The sequence below is a fragment of the Raphanus sativus genome, chromosome 1 (genome assembly GCF_000801105.2).
Source record: "Raphanus sativus cultivar WK10039 chromosome 1, ASM80110v3, whole genome shotgun sequence".
In the NCBI taxonomy this organism is placed as follows: Eukaryota; Viridiplantae; Streptophyta; class Magnoliopsida; order Brassicales; family Brassicaceae; genus Raphanus; species Raphanus sativus.
Genome location: NC_079511.1, coordinates 24538522 through 24554052, shown reverse-complemented (window position 1 = coordinate 24554052; position 15531 = coordinate 24538522). Strand labels below are relative to the sequence as shown.

Genomic DNA, 15531 nt, shown 5'->3' with positions numbered 1-15531 from the left:
TATAAAAATTCATTAAGATTATCAACAACATTAACAACTATAACTTTTGACGTGAAAGCTCGAATACAAAAAATCATTTCTTAAATAATAATATAGATATTTTAGCATCAAATACTGACAAATCTATTTTTAATAAAATTTTGCGATCAATATATGTGATACACCAATGAAATATTAAATATATTTTAAAAAATTAGACTGAAAGATTCAGAAAATTATTTTATTGGTATATCTCATTATCTTAAAATATATTTTGTTTTATTTAATTTAATTATGTATCAATTTGAAGATGTCAAAATAAATAATACTAGACATTGTGATTGTTCAAGAAATTGCCACCTTTATTAAGAAGCTGATATATAAGGGAACATTGTTTTATTTGTTGTACATAAATATAAAACTCATAACGCATTTTGCAAATCTTGTATAATAATTTTATATGGATAAGTAAAAAAATTAATCACAAACAAATTTTGATCATATTTAATCTAAATAACAATAACAATGAGTTATAGAAAATCATATAATGTATATGTTCAGGGTTTCAAGTATATGATATCATGACAATTAATACAAAACCGTAAAATAATGCATATTTAAAAAAAAACTTGAAACCTAAAATATTAATAGTAACCTTATCAAATGTAATATGTACAAACAAATTCAGTGTTATAATTAGGCTAATCTATAATAACTTTTACTAAGAACATGTATAAAATCCCTTATATATTAAAAGATGATCATAATATTTTAACTATTACATGTATCATCAATACAATGCTTTTTAAAATTTCAAGAGAAATATGTTGGTCTATTAAATATATATATATATTTTTTTTTACTAAATCCAACATAAAATTAATTAATAGTGCATAATTAATATAGAGTAATTGCACGTATATACACGAATAACTGGCATATTTGCGAAAATGGAATCTCGTGTCTCCGTGTGACGTGTTTTTTAAAAATGGAAATAGCACCCCTATTATACTGATTTCAACCTAATGCCTATTAAGCTAAACCTCTCAGAGGCTGAATAGGCATTATAAAGAGCAATGTTGCGAAATAATGACACTGCTTCCTTTTGGTTTGATTGCTGGAATGAGTTAAAGGCCTTTGTTAATCTATCCTTTTTTTAATGTGTTAAATACATAGATAATATACGTATGAGTTTTCACATATATGTTGGAAAAAGTTTGTAATAAGCATAGAGCTAAAGAAGACCTTGTTTACCTCTTCCACTAACTGTCATCCATTTATCATAGCTGGGATCTTTTGTGATAGTTTAGTTGTCTTTTCTCCTCTAGTTAAGTTAAGCTAGAAGAATCTCCAAACACATCAAAACCACTTATTTTCTCATAAGTAAACGGAATTTTCAGCCCCATATGAAAATGTTGATGGTTGAGAGTGAAAGGAGGGGAAGGATCAATCAGTAACACATTTTCAGAAGAGTGATAAATTTCCAAAATGATAGATTGTGAGGCGACTAAGATGTCACAGCATCTGGTCTACCAACATAGAAAAAGTGTTATAAAATTCTGAGTAAAGGGTAAGATGTACCTCAGACTAGCAATTGCAACCTATGAAATTATAATGACCAAAGACTTGAGGCTACCCAAGTTGGTAACTGGAAAAAGTTCGCATACCGCTCTGAGGAATCACAAAATTTCCTAATGGTCTCAATTCTTTGACCACAAATCAAAAGACAGATTACAACTGCATATAAAATTAACAAACAACGAAGCATTTTTCATGCAAAATAAAAATTTAAAATAATTATTTGAAAATTATTCAAAAGATGATGAAAGTTTTGAAAGAATGAGGAAATGAGGAGATAAAGTTTTATTATCTTTTTAATTGGAGTATTTGTAATTTTATTACAACTACCGACGATTAAAAAATGACCACATTATTAATTCACAGACACGTTCACTTTTGTTAACTTTTTTTTGATTTTTTAAATGTTTGCAACCACTCCCACTTGGAGTAATAGAGCATCTCTCTCACCTTTATATCCCTTGTAACCATTTTCGTTCGATTTTCTTAAATCATACTAGGTCATATGTAGGACCCTAGTCTGAAACCGCGTAGAGTTTTATAAACATAAGAGTCATTTTAACTAGGTCTCGGCACGGATTAAGTATTCAGGGTTTTGAAGGTATTTGTGATTTGTTTTGAATATTACGGATATCTAATTTTCCGATTTGTTTTACTTTGGAAAAATACAAATATTCGGAAAAACGGATATCCGAAAAATAAATAGATATTTGGGGATATTTACGGATACTTACGGATATCTCATTTATTTTGATTTATATAAATAATCTTAATAATACGATCCAGTTTTTTTTCTAAAATATATTTTTGCATGATATAAAAGATAAAAATTAAAAAAATAGTGAATTTACATATTTTGTAAAATTTTAAACTTAGTTAATAATTATAATAATATAAAACTTAAGAAAAAATCTATAATTGTCATAAATATTTTTTCTTCTTTTTATATAATACTTTTATATAAGTAATAATGTGAATATAATCTGTCAAATCATATGAGAGTAATAATTATATAGTTTTATACATTTAAAACTTTAAATATAATAAAAAAATACATGTATTTATATATTGACGGATCGGATAGGATATTCACTTCCCAAAATTTTAATATTTGTGATTTGCTTCGATTTTAATGGATATTAAATTTTAATATTTACTTTGCTTTGAAGCTTACGGATATCATAAATTTTCAAATTGAATAACAACGAATAACAAATCAAATCAAATTTAACGGATAAAATGCATAGTCCTAATTTTAACAGCTTAGGTTTTCCCTTCTGTGACGGTCTTCCCTTCAGTCTTTTTATAATGTTTCTTTTTTTTGTAAGTCTTTTTTATCCTCGTTAGGTAAAAGGTACTATTATATATATATTAAATGGTACGCTGATTTTGATCAAAGCCTTACAAATAAAAATAAGACACATACCAACCCCATCTAATAACTCTTTTTTTGAAAGTAGTGGTAGATCCCTATCCGAAAATATGATATAGTTCAAAAAGAGTGATCACTGAACCAAATTTGCAGAAGTTCTGATACTAGAGACCGTTGCAGTGTCGCGACCAGTCATCTTTGTATTTTTTAACGTTATTAAACATGACCTAAAAGCAAAAAAAAAAAAACGAGTTCAACCGCACAATTTTTTACTGGGGTTAGTTATTAAGGGTTATGATACTTGCAGGCCTAGATAATTGATCCAGAAAACCTCTTGCATGATATGTAAATGCAAAATACACACACTAGCTCTTCTTTAGGTCAATTTGTCCTAATAATGTATTCTTGCTTAAAGTGACGGTTCACCTCACTTTGAAAAGAGCATTACAAACGAGCAATTAATAACAATTGTAATAATATACTCCCTCCATACAATTTTAAGTGATGTTTAAGCATTTTTATTTTGTTTCATAACAAGTGAGGTTCTCACATTTCTAGATAAAATTTAATGTCAATTGAAATTTACAACCAATTACAAAATATTACATGTTTTTTTATTAGCTAGACTGATTTTATTTAATGCAATTTTATGTAACCCAGATAAATTGCATAAAAATTTGTATTTTCTTAATCTTTATGTAAAAACTTTAAACATCACTTAAAATAGTACAGAGGGAGTACAATTGTTTGTATTAATTACAAACGAGCAATTAATAACAATTGTAATAATATAAATTTAATTGATTTGAATCAAAATTAATTAATTAAATAAATAATAATAACTATAGCTAGGTGACATTTTTAACTTTAATTAATGTAACCCCTGAGAAAAAAAAAACTGAAAAAGAGTGTCTGTCAATAATATACATATAATCTCATGAGGCTTTCCCACTCACAGCTCCCCTCCAACCTAAGAGTAACACAACCCTCAAGAGTCAGGTCTCTCTCTTTCTTTCTCTGTTATTACGAGTTTCCTTATGATACTCCTGTTTTAAGCATGCAAGTACTCAAATAAAAAAAACAATGTTTCGGTAGAATAGTAGCTACCAAGGGTATTAACTTCTCTTTTGATTTGTGATAAGTAAAAAAAAAACAGAGTTTATGTTATTCTGTTTATTTTCTTTCTTTACCAAGTACACATCATGTTGAATTTCTTGTTTGTTATAAGTTTTTGAATGAAAATAAAAATTTCAATTCATCAGGCTTTCGTTGAAGTTAGAAGATGGCCACCATGTCAGAAAAAGTCGAAGCCGCGGGTGGTGACATGGGCAATCCTTTTGACGATGGTATTTTTGACGGGGTTAAGAGAATAATTGTTGGAAAATCCCTCCTAAGTGTTTCTTATATCAAGATTGAGTACGACAAGGACGGAGATACTGAAAGCCGTGAACACGGGCAGTTTACCCGGAGGCATAAAGAGGTTATAAACTTTGACTATGTGTATTCTTCAATATGTTCTTGTTACCATACCTTTATTGCCTTGTACATTTGTTGTTTCTAATGGAAAATGGGGTATCCAGTTTGCGGTGGATTATCCGGATGAATATATCACAGCTGTTGGTGGAACCCACCAATCTGATATCAGGCAGAAAACAACGCTGATCAGATCTTTATTCTTCAAAACCTCCCATGGAAGGACATCTGATCTGACACACTCGGTCATAAGAAGAGTCCTATGATACCAACTTTTGTATCAACTGCAATATCATCTGCAGTATCACCTGTAGTATCATATGAGACAGATTTCTTGTTGGAGAGTAAAAACGGAGGAAAGCTTCTTGGATTCCATGGACGCGCTGGTCCCCTTCTTAATGCCATTGGACCTCACTTCTTTGCTTTCAATTATCCTCTTGCGCACTTTAACCTTGAAGGTGGGAATGGTGGGGATGCTTGGGACGATGGTGCTTTTGATGGTGTTAGAAAAGTAGTCGTTGGACGAAGTGGTAAGTTTGTCAGTTACGTTAGGTTTGAGTATGCCAAAGGCCAAAGAATCGTACCACATAGTCATGGGCAGAGATATGAAGCTCCACAAGAGGTAATTAATCTTGATATATACCTATATATATATATATTTTAATATGTTATCTCGTGATATTATGAAAAGTTTGAATGAAATTTAGCATCTTGTTGCAGTTTGTGGTGGATTATCCTAATGAGTATATAACGTTAGTGGAGGGAACTACCGATGGCAAGCTTACGTCGCTTAAGTTTACTACATCAAAAGGAAGAACCTCCCCTGCCTTTGGGAATGAGGATGGTAGGAAATTTGTGTTTGAGAGGACAGGTTTCAAGCTTGTCGGGTTTTGTGGTCGGTCCGGTAGTGTTATTGATGCTCTCGGTGCACATTTTGCTCCTTTCCCTGCTTCCGTTCCCGCTCCAACTCTACCCTACTCCTTGTCTCCTCCCAACAGTGTGTCCAAAATCTACATTTCAGCTGGTTATGGAGGGATTGGGGAATTAAAGTTTCATAATGTCGAAAACGGACAGACAAAGGAACGGTTTGTCCACGATGTGAAGGGTAAAGATATCATTTCAACGGTGCGTTAGCATTTTATACAATTTTGAATGAATTTTTATAGAGTTACTCACATTTTGATATCTAAGTTTTCTATGGTATTTTCTGCAGCTTGTGATAAGCAATCCTCCTAAGGATCATCTCGTTTCTCTCGAGAGTTGGTACGATTCTTCACATGTTTTTCAAGGAATTAAGTTTAAAACCGACAAGGACGGTTCCGATTCTTTGGGCTACAAATTTTCTGAAGATGACGGTACACCATTTTCTGTCCAAATAAAGGATAATAAGATCAGGGGCTTTGATAAGCTCCCTGACTCGAATCTAAACTCTCCTGGAACTTATTTTGTCCTAAATGGTTCCTCCTCTTCTCCCAACAAAATAGAAGCTGTAGGAGGAATCGATGGAGAAACATTTGACGACGGTGCTTTTGATAATGTAAGAAAAGTTTATGTTGGTCTAGGAGATTCCTATGTAGCTTACCTCAAGTTCGAATACGAAACAAAAGACGGCAAAAGAGAGACACGCGAGCACGGAAAGAAGACAGTGTTTGGAACAGAGGTGTTCGAGGTTCCTAAAGACGATTACATCACATCTGTTAAACTTAACTACAGTAGACTCTCGGGCTTGGAGACTGAAGTTATAACGTCTGTTGCATTCAAGACGTTCGGTGGCATAACCTCTCCGTCCTTCGAGAGAGGTCAAGAGAAAGGACAGCCATCAGCGAATATGTTCTTCCTCGAAGGCGGCAAAATCATCGGATTCCATGGAAGTTCCAGCGATGTTCTTCATTCTCTCGGAGCTTATGTTTATCGTTCTCCCACTCGGATGTTGCGTGGCAAGTGGATCGAGGTACGTACATAGTAGGGATGGAGACAAACAGTTAAATAATTAATATGTTTGGTTTATATTTAGCAAACCTAGTAAGACATAGATCTGAGAGACTTCTTAATTAAATATCAACATAATTGGTAGGTCCTAGTTATAAGATTATCTATTGTTGATCTAGAAACATGTGATTTGATACTCTCATAAACATGTGATTTGATACTCTCATACTTAAACTAACTATGAATAAGTAAAACCAAAGAACTGAAGAAACCACGTGACTTGCTATCACGGATCTAGTCTGATATTTAATTTAACACAGATTTAGTTCTGTGTTATACAGATTTGAACTCAGAATATTTGTCATTTATTAAAAAACATTTTTTAACATTTGTAACTATCGAATCATCCATTACATCATCAAATAATATCTATTTATCTAATCCATTAATTTAGGAATTATCTACTATTTGAAGTTTTCATTTAAATTTTGGACTCTTTCATAGTTGTTACTAGAATATATCATGCCTCCTATACAATGCAACCTACCAACTTAAATTAAACCAAATCTTAACCAACATAGATTAGTTAAACCTAACCAGTAACATTTTTATAATATTTTTGGTTAATCTCTTAATATAATTATATCATATAAAACTGAACCACTTTTAAATCAACGAGTTCCATATCATTCCAGACATAAGAGAAAAATATCCGACTCATTTACAACATAAGTATACAAAGACCGTGTATGCTTATGCTCATTGATCTTCCAAAAACCAAATAATTGTGGCATAGACCAACATAGGCTCATGTTCGTATCACTAACTTTACTTCCATATATTTACTCTTCACCTACATCATATCACAACATACACAGTTCTGCAAGAACATGATTTTTTTTTGTTCAAACAACCAAATAATGGTGGCATATGGTCAGTAGATTTTTTAAATATGTTTTTTATATATTACATTTTACGAGACTATGTGTATAAGTTTTTTTTGAAAAAGGGCATAACTATGTGTATAAGTTAAAAGGTAAAAAGTGTGACAAGGCAAATTATTATACTAAAAATGAAAGAAGATTAAATACAAACTAATAACAAGTACAACACAAATTATAACACTATCAAATTCTATATATATTTAATAAAATATTATATATATGTCTAATATGTATATATATATATATATATAAATGTTACACAAAATATATATAATATTATATACACATATTATATATACCATATATTATTAATTGAAATTTGACAAATCAATTTCCGCCCTTTAGGGCGGGTCCTAATCAAGTGTTTCCTTAAAAACAAGAATCATTTGGGTAGGAAGGCATAAAAGGAAAGTTATTTAGGCAATTAGACAAAAAATTATTTATTTAGGTGGTTGGTCATATGAAGCAAAAAGAATTTACATTATTCTCCTCTTGCTCTATCATTGTTCCAACCACTGTGTAAGCCCCATACAGAGGATAGGCTGTGGTTGGTCATATGAAGCAAAAAGAATTTACATTATTCTCCTCTTGCTCTATCACTAAACATCAGCATGTGATCGTGTGTTTTTGTTGCTGTTTAATTGAAGTCAACTTGCTTTAATCCAGATTCATTAGCCAAATTCTAAATTATAAATATTAAACCAAAATAGAAGCTCTAAACACAAATAGAAACTTTAAATTATAAACCCAAATAAAAAATTTGAACCCTATATCTTAAATATAAACTTTAAACTCTAAACTATAAACCCAAATAGAAACTCTAAAACCCTACGCACAAATAAAAAACTTTTAATTCTAATCTCTAAACGTAAGTATAAACTCTAACTTTAAGCCCAAATAAAAACTTCAAACTTTAAACTCTAAATCTTAAATCCAAATAAAAATTATAAACTCTAAAACCAAATATAAAACTCTAAATTCTAAATCCAAATAGAAATTTTAAACTCTAAATCTTAAACTCAAATAGAAACTTTAAACTCTAAACCTAAATAGAAATTTTAAACCCAAATATAAATTCTAAGCCCTAAACTCTAAACCCAAATAAAAACTCTAAACCCTAAACCCAATAAAAGCTCTAAACTCTAAACCATAATTTTTTATCTTCTAGAAATCCTAAAGTGACAAATCTAAGATAATAGTGTTTTTTTTCCAATTTTCTCTTTTTTATATGAGTAATTATAATACTTTAAAAGGATAACTCACTATTAATACATAAAAGATAACAAATAAAAGGATATGTACAAGATAGTTGAAACATAATTTGGGTTAGTCCCTCTTAACCCCATATCGATTTCTAAAGAAATAGAGTAAGAGAAAAAAAAACACCAGATGTGGTATTACAGGAATAATAATGTCATATAAGGAAACACATACAGTCACTTTATGTACGTTTACCAAAGATGCAAATAATCTTCTAAACATGTTTATAGGCTATAGCATGCAATTGCTCTAAAAACAACTTTTGAACAAGATAATAGTTTCGTGTGTGACTGATATTGCATTCTGAAAATATGGTAACTATTACCTTCAGGTGAACCAAAAAGGGAAGGGTCTTAAACCTAGACCAAGATGCTCGCACGCTATAGCAATGGTTGGAGACAAAATGTACTCTTTTGGAGGAGAGATAACGCCAAATTTCCCCATCGGTAAAGATAAGGACCTGTACGTCTTCGATCTCAGCACTCGCACGTGGTCAATCGCTCCTCCAAACGGCGACGTTCCAGAACTCCCTTGCTTAGGCGTTGGCATGGTAGCCATCGGAACTACACTTTACGTCTTTGGTGGCCGCGATAGCAACCGTAATTACAACGGGTTCTATTCGTACGACACGGTTAAGAGCGAGTGGAAACTCATAACACCTGTTGATAAAGGACCCGAACCGCGTAGCTTCTTCTCGATGGCTGCTGATGACGAAAACGTATATGTCTTTGGTGGAGTGAGTAAAACGGTTCGTCTCAACACACTTCATGCTTACAACATCATCGATCAAAAGTGGACAGAGATTCCCAATCCTGGGGAGTCTAGAGTAGCGAGAGGTGGAGCAGGGCTCGTAGTTGTGCAAGGGAAGATTTGGGTTGTGTATGGATTCTGCGGTGAAGCAATGGACGATGTTCATTGCTTCGATCCAGTTGAAAGTAACTGGACTAAAATGGATACAATCGGTGAAAAACCGTGGCCTAGAAGCGTGTTCGCCCTAGCTGTCGTGGGAAAATATATAATCATATCAGGAGGTGAGGTTGAGATGGACCCACAGGCTCATTTGGGTCCAGGGAAATTGGACAGTGGTGCTTTTGTGTTGGACACTGAGAGTTTGTTGTGGGAGAAACTTGAGGAAGGTCACAGTCCGCGTGGATGGTGTGCATCCGCGACTGCGTCCCTGGATGGGAAACAGGGGTTGTTGATGTATGGAGGGAAGGCTCCGACCAACGGTCGTTATGATGACATCTTTTTCTATGGTGTAGACTCTGCTTAAAACCTCTCGTTCTTGGTCATTTTAAAATTGTTGTCTGTTGCATCATGGGATGGATCGACTACATCTTAGGTCTGTTTTGTTTGACTGAAATAAATTGAATAATATGTGTAGAACTGAGTTTTTAAATAAGTGTAGAACTGAATTTTTAAATAATCATGTGTTTGTAAACCGGGCAATTTAATATTTAAAATTATGGTAGATTGATTGTTTCTTTTAGTTTCAATTTTATAGTTGTAAGAATGTTTGTTTGTTCACTACAAGAAATCATGTGTTTTCTTAGAAATCAAAATCCGTCATAATTTCATCATAAATGTTTGACGATTATCAGGAAATTTTGACAAAATTCCAATGAATTAGGCAGTCAAATGTTTTTGACGGTTAGTGTGTGAAAAAACCACCAAAACTTTTGAAGACATTTTAACAAATTATCCAAATATTAAATCCATAAGAATTGCATCATAAGTTTTCAACGATTTCTAGCTGTTGAACTTTAACAGTAAAATGTGATCATAAATTTTCAAGGTGATGAAAACTTTCTATTTTGAAATAATTTAGCAAAGTAATTGTTGTCCCAACCTATTTTTGTTAAAAACTATTATCCGTAAGTGGTCAAAATGTTTTAACGATATCCCAGCAGAACAGGGTTTAGAGATTAAAAAACGTCTGAAAATATCAAATTATGTTCATTTCTATTAGTACATACATAACTAATCAATACTTATCTTTGAATATTAAAAAATGGTAATACATTACCAAGTTTTATAGTGATGACGTAACTGCACAAGCTTAAATATAAGTGTATAAGAAGTTATAATCTTTGTTTTACGAATGTTTATTAAGTCTTAAATGTTCCATAATCTAAACTAGAGCTTTACGTACTACGGATGTTCGTTTTAAAATAAACTGGGGTAAACCCGCCCTACGGGCGGGCGTGTGAGTAAATAGAAAAATAATAAAAATATTTTACTTATATATATATATATATATATATATATATATATCTTAAATATTTTCATTATAATGTTTATTTTACTTATATAATGAAATATTTGTATTAAATTACTTGGAATGATAAATTAAATTTCAATACATAAATACAAAATTAATTTGAAGTTCAGTCCATAATTAGAAATTATTTTTTTATTTTATACATTTGTTTCTGAATGTATTGTTATTTTTTCTCTTATATATATTTTTTTAAATCTATTGATTTGAATAATATTTTAAGTGAGTCGGTATATATTTTTTAATCGATATTTAATATTGATTAATAACTTGTACTCAGTTGTATATATAACGGTAATGTCATTCTTTTGACAAATGCGAGAATTGGAATTTTTCTTAGCAAGTAGTAAGGTGAATTGGTGTGCATGTAATATTGATTCAAATAACATTTTAATCATAAAAACTAAACACATTTTATAGCAATAATACAATTAATAAGTTTTAAATTATATCATAAAAATATTTTATTGAAAACAGAAATATGTCTGATTATAAAATATTTTATACTAAGTTTTTTTAATACCAAAATTATTAAAATTATAACTTATTAAGAAACTACTTTGAATATTTTATTTAAACGGTCACATCTGCGGTGGATTAAAAATGTCATTGATTATTAAAAGTTGTGTGTACTATTAAGTGTTATAGTAAAATATATGGTTTAAATAACTAACGAATAAAAGATATGCTAAACTTTAAAAAATTAAAAATCATAATGGTATGTTTATTTGTGGTGCTTTACTTGATTATGTGGTCAAATGAAAAGAAAGAAAATTCAACTGAAATATGTTAAACAGCTTTGAAAAATTAAAAATATTGATGGTGTGTTTATTTGTGGTGTTTTTACTTGATTATGTTGTATTATGGAAAGAAAGAAAACTCAACTATATACAATAAATAAACACAAAGAATTATGAAAAAAAAAGAAAAGTTTACAGTTGCTAGATGAGAAAATTATAAATTTCTAAACAATATGTAAGAAATGTGTTGAACTGTAAAACTTCCTAAAATGGTTGTACGGGGCTTTCTTGGCCACCACGTATTTTTCCTCCCTATAACTATGGTTGTACGGGGCTTTCTTGGAACTTTTGAGGATGATTTGCTGCTCTTCCTACTCGAGTCCTTTGAGAATGACCACCCATCTCAAAGCTTAAGACAGTAAAACTACTACCAAAATTACTCCCTTATAACTTCATTAACCAATGAACCTGAGAGAGAAGTAGAAACGGTAGCCAAATCAGTATTAGGCTCAAACAACTGAGTTGATGTTTGCGCTTTGAATAAATAATGACTTACAAACACACGACCCCAAGCTAGACACTTTAAACTTCACCATATGTGTATGTACGTATAGACGATGGTCTCATAGAATAATGCAGCTTCCTAGATCAGTGATAAAACAAAGAGTCATCAATATCATAAAGAAAGAACAAATGTTGCGGTTATCAACGTTGATAACTCTTGGACTCTTCATAGTAACTCAGAGCTTGCTAATCTTGAACCATACATAGAAACAACTTCAATAACTCAAGTTAAATCCATTCCAGTTAAATCCATACAGACAAATCCAATGCACATTTACCTCCACCTTTGAATCCACGTACCAGGCTGATTTTGTAACACCATAACTGGACTATTGCCCTTTTTCCCTATGGAGGTATCAAACACACACACACACACTTTTAACAGTGTATATAATTTCGATAGTCCAATACTTCAATTATATCAAGGCAAAAGCAAAATTCACCTTAATTTCTCTCGTGTCAGAATCACTGTGATCTCTTTGTAAAACTTCCAGATCTTAATATTTCAGCAGCTTTTGCTCGGTCATATCTGAAACAAACATACAGAAAATATCATTAATTCAAAGAACGAATCATTACAATCTGGAGCTGCAAGATACATTTGCGCTTCTAACTCTCAAAGAAATATTTATTAACAGTTATCATCGACCTAATGAACCCTGCGAGATATATCCCAATCGTCACTACAAGAAATATGTACATTCTTAGCTCACGATAAATGCTATCGTAGACCTTTAATAGCGTTTTTTCATATGCTATGTCATCGGCAGCCATCATAGATACCCCATCTACGATAGCTTTTTTTTTAACGCTATGTAATATGCAGATACGATGGCAATAAATAAACGATATGAATAACTTAACTATAGCGTTCTTCTCTTGTTACAAATTGATTGATATTTCATATTTCATGCTATGATAGGTGTTTCTACAATAATTATAATTCAAATAAAATAATTAAAAATAAATCAAAATTTGATTTATAATTAAAATAAAAATAATTTTATTTATAAATTAAAATCAGTTTACAACCAAATTCCAGTTTACCAAACTAAAACCAGAAAAGAACCTAAACTAAATGATAAACTTAAATAAACCAAAAATCTAAACTTAATCCTCTTGCCGTCAAGAGTCTACTCATCACGCTTCACAAGTATCTTCATTGGCTCCGTCATAAAATTTGATGTCATCTCCAAAATCTCGTGAGGAAGAGTTGCAGAAACCAAGCAAACCTATACACACAAGGAATAAAATTAAATAGATGACAAGAGAAACCTGATAAAGAAAGTTGCTCATGTCAATCCAAGCTCTACCATAATCTTATTACAGAGCATCACAGAATAAATTAAGAACCCAAAGAAATTTACTAAAAATCTGCAGGCAGGTAGAGATTGTGAGAAATATTGAGCAGTGGACAACTACAGATTATCACAAACGAGTACAAATTTCAAGGACCTTACAAGCTTCCAAATCAACTTAAGATAACAATGCTGAAAATATGAGACACCTGATAACACCTACAAAAAATCAAATAGAGTATATAAAGATTACCTTTCGTTTAGTGTTGCAGAAGATAACAGCTCGAGTGCGTGTCATAAATCACAGTGTATCAAATTTCCACTCTTCCTTCTCAACAGCAAGGCAACTGGTCCACTTGTGCACATGCTTCCAAGGCTCGGATCATTTCCAAGACCTGCATATATGACCAGTACTCAGTTCAACTTATAAAAGAAAAAAAACAGAAAGTCCCTTAGGGTCTGTTGTCTGAACTGAAGCTCCTTTGTTAAGTTAAAACTCAGAGAGCACAGAGAATCTTCAGAAGGACTTAAAACCTTATCGGCAGCATAGTTAGTCGATCCATGATCATCTCTGATCCAATTGTCCTCGGCTTCCTGTTTATAGATTCAAACAAAGCTTCAACGTACACCAGTACTTATAGGATCTAAAGCAGAGTTTTCCCTAACCTGTTACACGTTTCTCCAGCACTGAATTTGAAGATAACTTCTCAAGTCTCCTCCTTTACAAACAGGAAGCTCATCTCTCTTTTTCATAAAATCCTCGACATGTAAGAAACAGACAATAATAGATTGATTCCCAAACACTAATGGTTCTTAACACTTAATCTCAAAGTCATACCTTGAAGATTAAGCTCTTCCCGATGATTAGCTGCATACTCCTACTTGGTTCGCAGGGGACGAGACGGAGAAGCTCCTCGGTGGTGCCGGATTTGCTGAAGAGGACGAGAAATGTTGCTGGAGGCACTAGGGTTTCGACAGCTTCGCCGGTACCTGTACTGGTTACCAACTCCAGGAATCTGCACAACAACACAATTAAACGAGAACTCTGTAATTTTGTGGCTCGTAGGTCTAACGGCGGGCTCTTTCCGTTACAAGGCGACGGGGAAACAGTCAGAACTCAGAAGCCTCTAGCCAGTCACTGGTGCCTGGGTTCGTCTTTCTGTTGGAGGAAAAGATCTCAGTGGCATCGGATCTGCATCTGGTTGCGGTGAGGCCTCGGTTGCGGTGGCTAGGGTTAGGAGTCAAACTCACCTGGAAGAGAGAGTATTAGTGGTATTTTTTTTAATAGGGTTTGTGTTTCTACAGAGCGTGAAACTTTTTTTTTTTAGTCTCACAATATTTTTTTTTCTAACTTAAATATTCCAAAATGTTTTCTATTTAGCGCTTGTCTAATTTTCATTCAAGTTTTGGCGAAATTAGTTCCCGCTTACTGATATCATAGCATTTACTCTATCATAGCGTTTATCTAATGCTGTTGTAGAATTCAAAAATTTCAAACTCTTCTACGATAGCAGTTCAGTAAAACGAGCTATAGTATTGTGCTATGAATGTAGACTTTTTTTGTAGTGCGTCCCTACCCATCAGCAACACTTTCCTATGCGATGTATCTAATATTAGAAAAGAACCAGATTCCTGCTCCAGTCTAACACCACCTCAACAAAATTATAAAATTATCCAAACAAAAATTCCACCACAAAATCACTGGTTCTGCTCAAGCTCTGCAAATTAAATGGAGAAGATGAAACGGATTCCATAAATTGATCTAATAAATCGAAAAACCTTAGTCAAATGCAAAAGCTAACGCTAAAGGTCACTGAAACTACAAACCTCGCGACTGTGAATTTTTGTAAAAACTTATGATTGAGAGGATTTGACTGATGATTTCACGTAAGAAAGTGATATGGAAATACGATGAGTTCAAGGGAGGGATCTCACATATATTTATACCGAACCCACACCGCCACTCAGATCTTAAGCAACGCTTTGAAGCGTGGAGGTGCAAATCGATGGGATTAAAGACGAAGCCATTAAACCGACCGTTTCAGGTTGTGAGAAGAAACACAATCGTCACCGCATCGCCGCCGCCACACGAAGAGTAGAGACGAATGTTGGGGAT

At 32.4% G+C, this 15531-nt stretch overlaps 1 protein-coding gene and 2 long non-coding RNA genes across 7 annotated transcripts; 1 reads left to right on the top strand and 2 right to left on the bottom strand.

Moving 5' to 3' along the window:
* Window positions 1-3861: 3861 nt before the first annotated feature.
* LOC108861365 (nitrile-specifier protein 4) lies at window positions 3862-9997 on the top strand. Its single transcript, XM_056988602.1, is given in 7 exon segments — window positions 3862-3928; window positions 4192-4409; window positions 4510-4632; window positions 4635-5024; window positions 5123-5527; window positions 5616-6353; window positions 8867-9997. Coding segments are annotated over 6 exon segments (2796 nt in total). The 5' UTR covers window positions 3862-3928; window positions 4192-4211; the 3' UTR covers window positions 9809-9997.
* Window positions 9998-11730: 1733 nt separating this feature from the next.
* On the bottom strand, window positions 11731-15531 carry LOC130496523 (uncharacterized). Of its 3 annotated transcripts, XR_008935683.1 has the most exons (5): window positions 15351-15531; window positions 12561-12646; window positions 12396-12462; window positions 12110-12196; window positions 11734-12021 (listed from the first exon to the last, which is right to left on the bottom strand). It is a non-coding gene; the product is annotated as an uncharacterized LOC130496523 (long non-coding RNA). The 3 variants fall into 3 exon arrangements; XR_008935684.1 differs by lacking the exon at window positions 15351-15531 and adding an exon at window positions 15243-15338 and having other exon boundaries at window positions 11731-12021; window positions 12110-12462; XR_008935682.1 differs by having other exon boundaries at window positions 11733-12021; window positions 12110-12462.
* LOC130496508 (uncharacterized) lies at window positions 13104-14741 on the bottom strand. Of its 3 annotated transcripts, none has more exons than XR_008935666.1 (4): window positions 14254-14741; window positions 13950-14159; window positions 13669-13810; window positions 13104-13349 (listed from the first exon to the last, which is right to left on the bottom strand). It is a non-coding gene; the product is annotated as an uncharacterized LOC130496508 (long non-coding RNA). The 3 variants fall into 3 exon arrangements; XR_008935665.1 differs by having other exon boundaries at window positions 13950-14009; window positions 14082-14737; XR_008935664.1 differs by having other exon boundaries at window positions 13950-14734.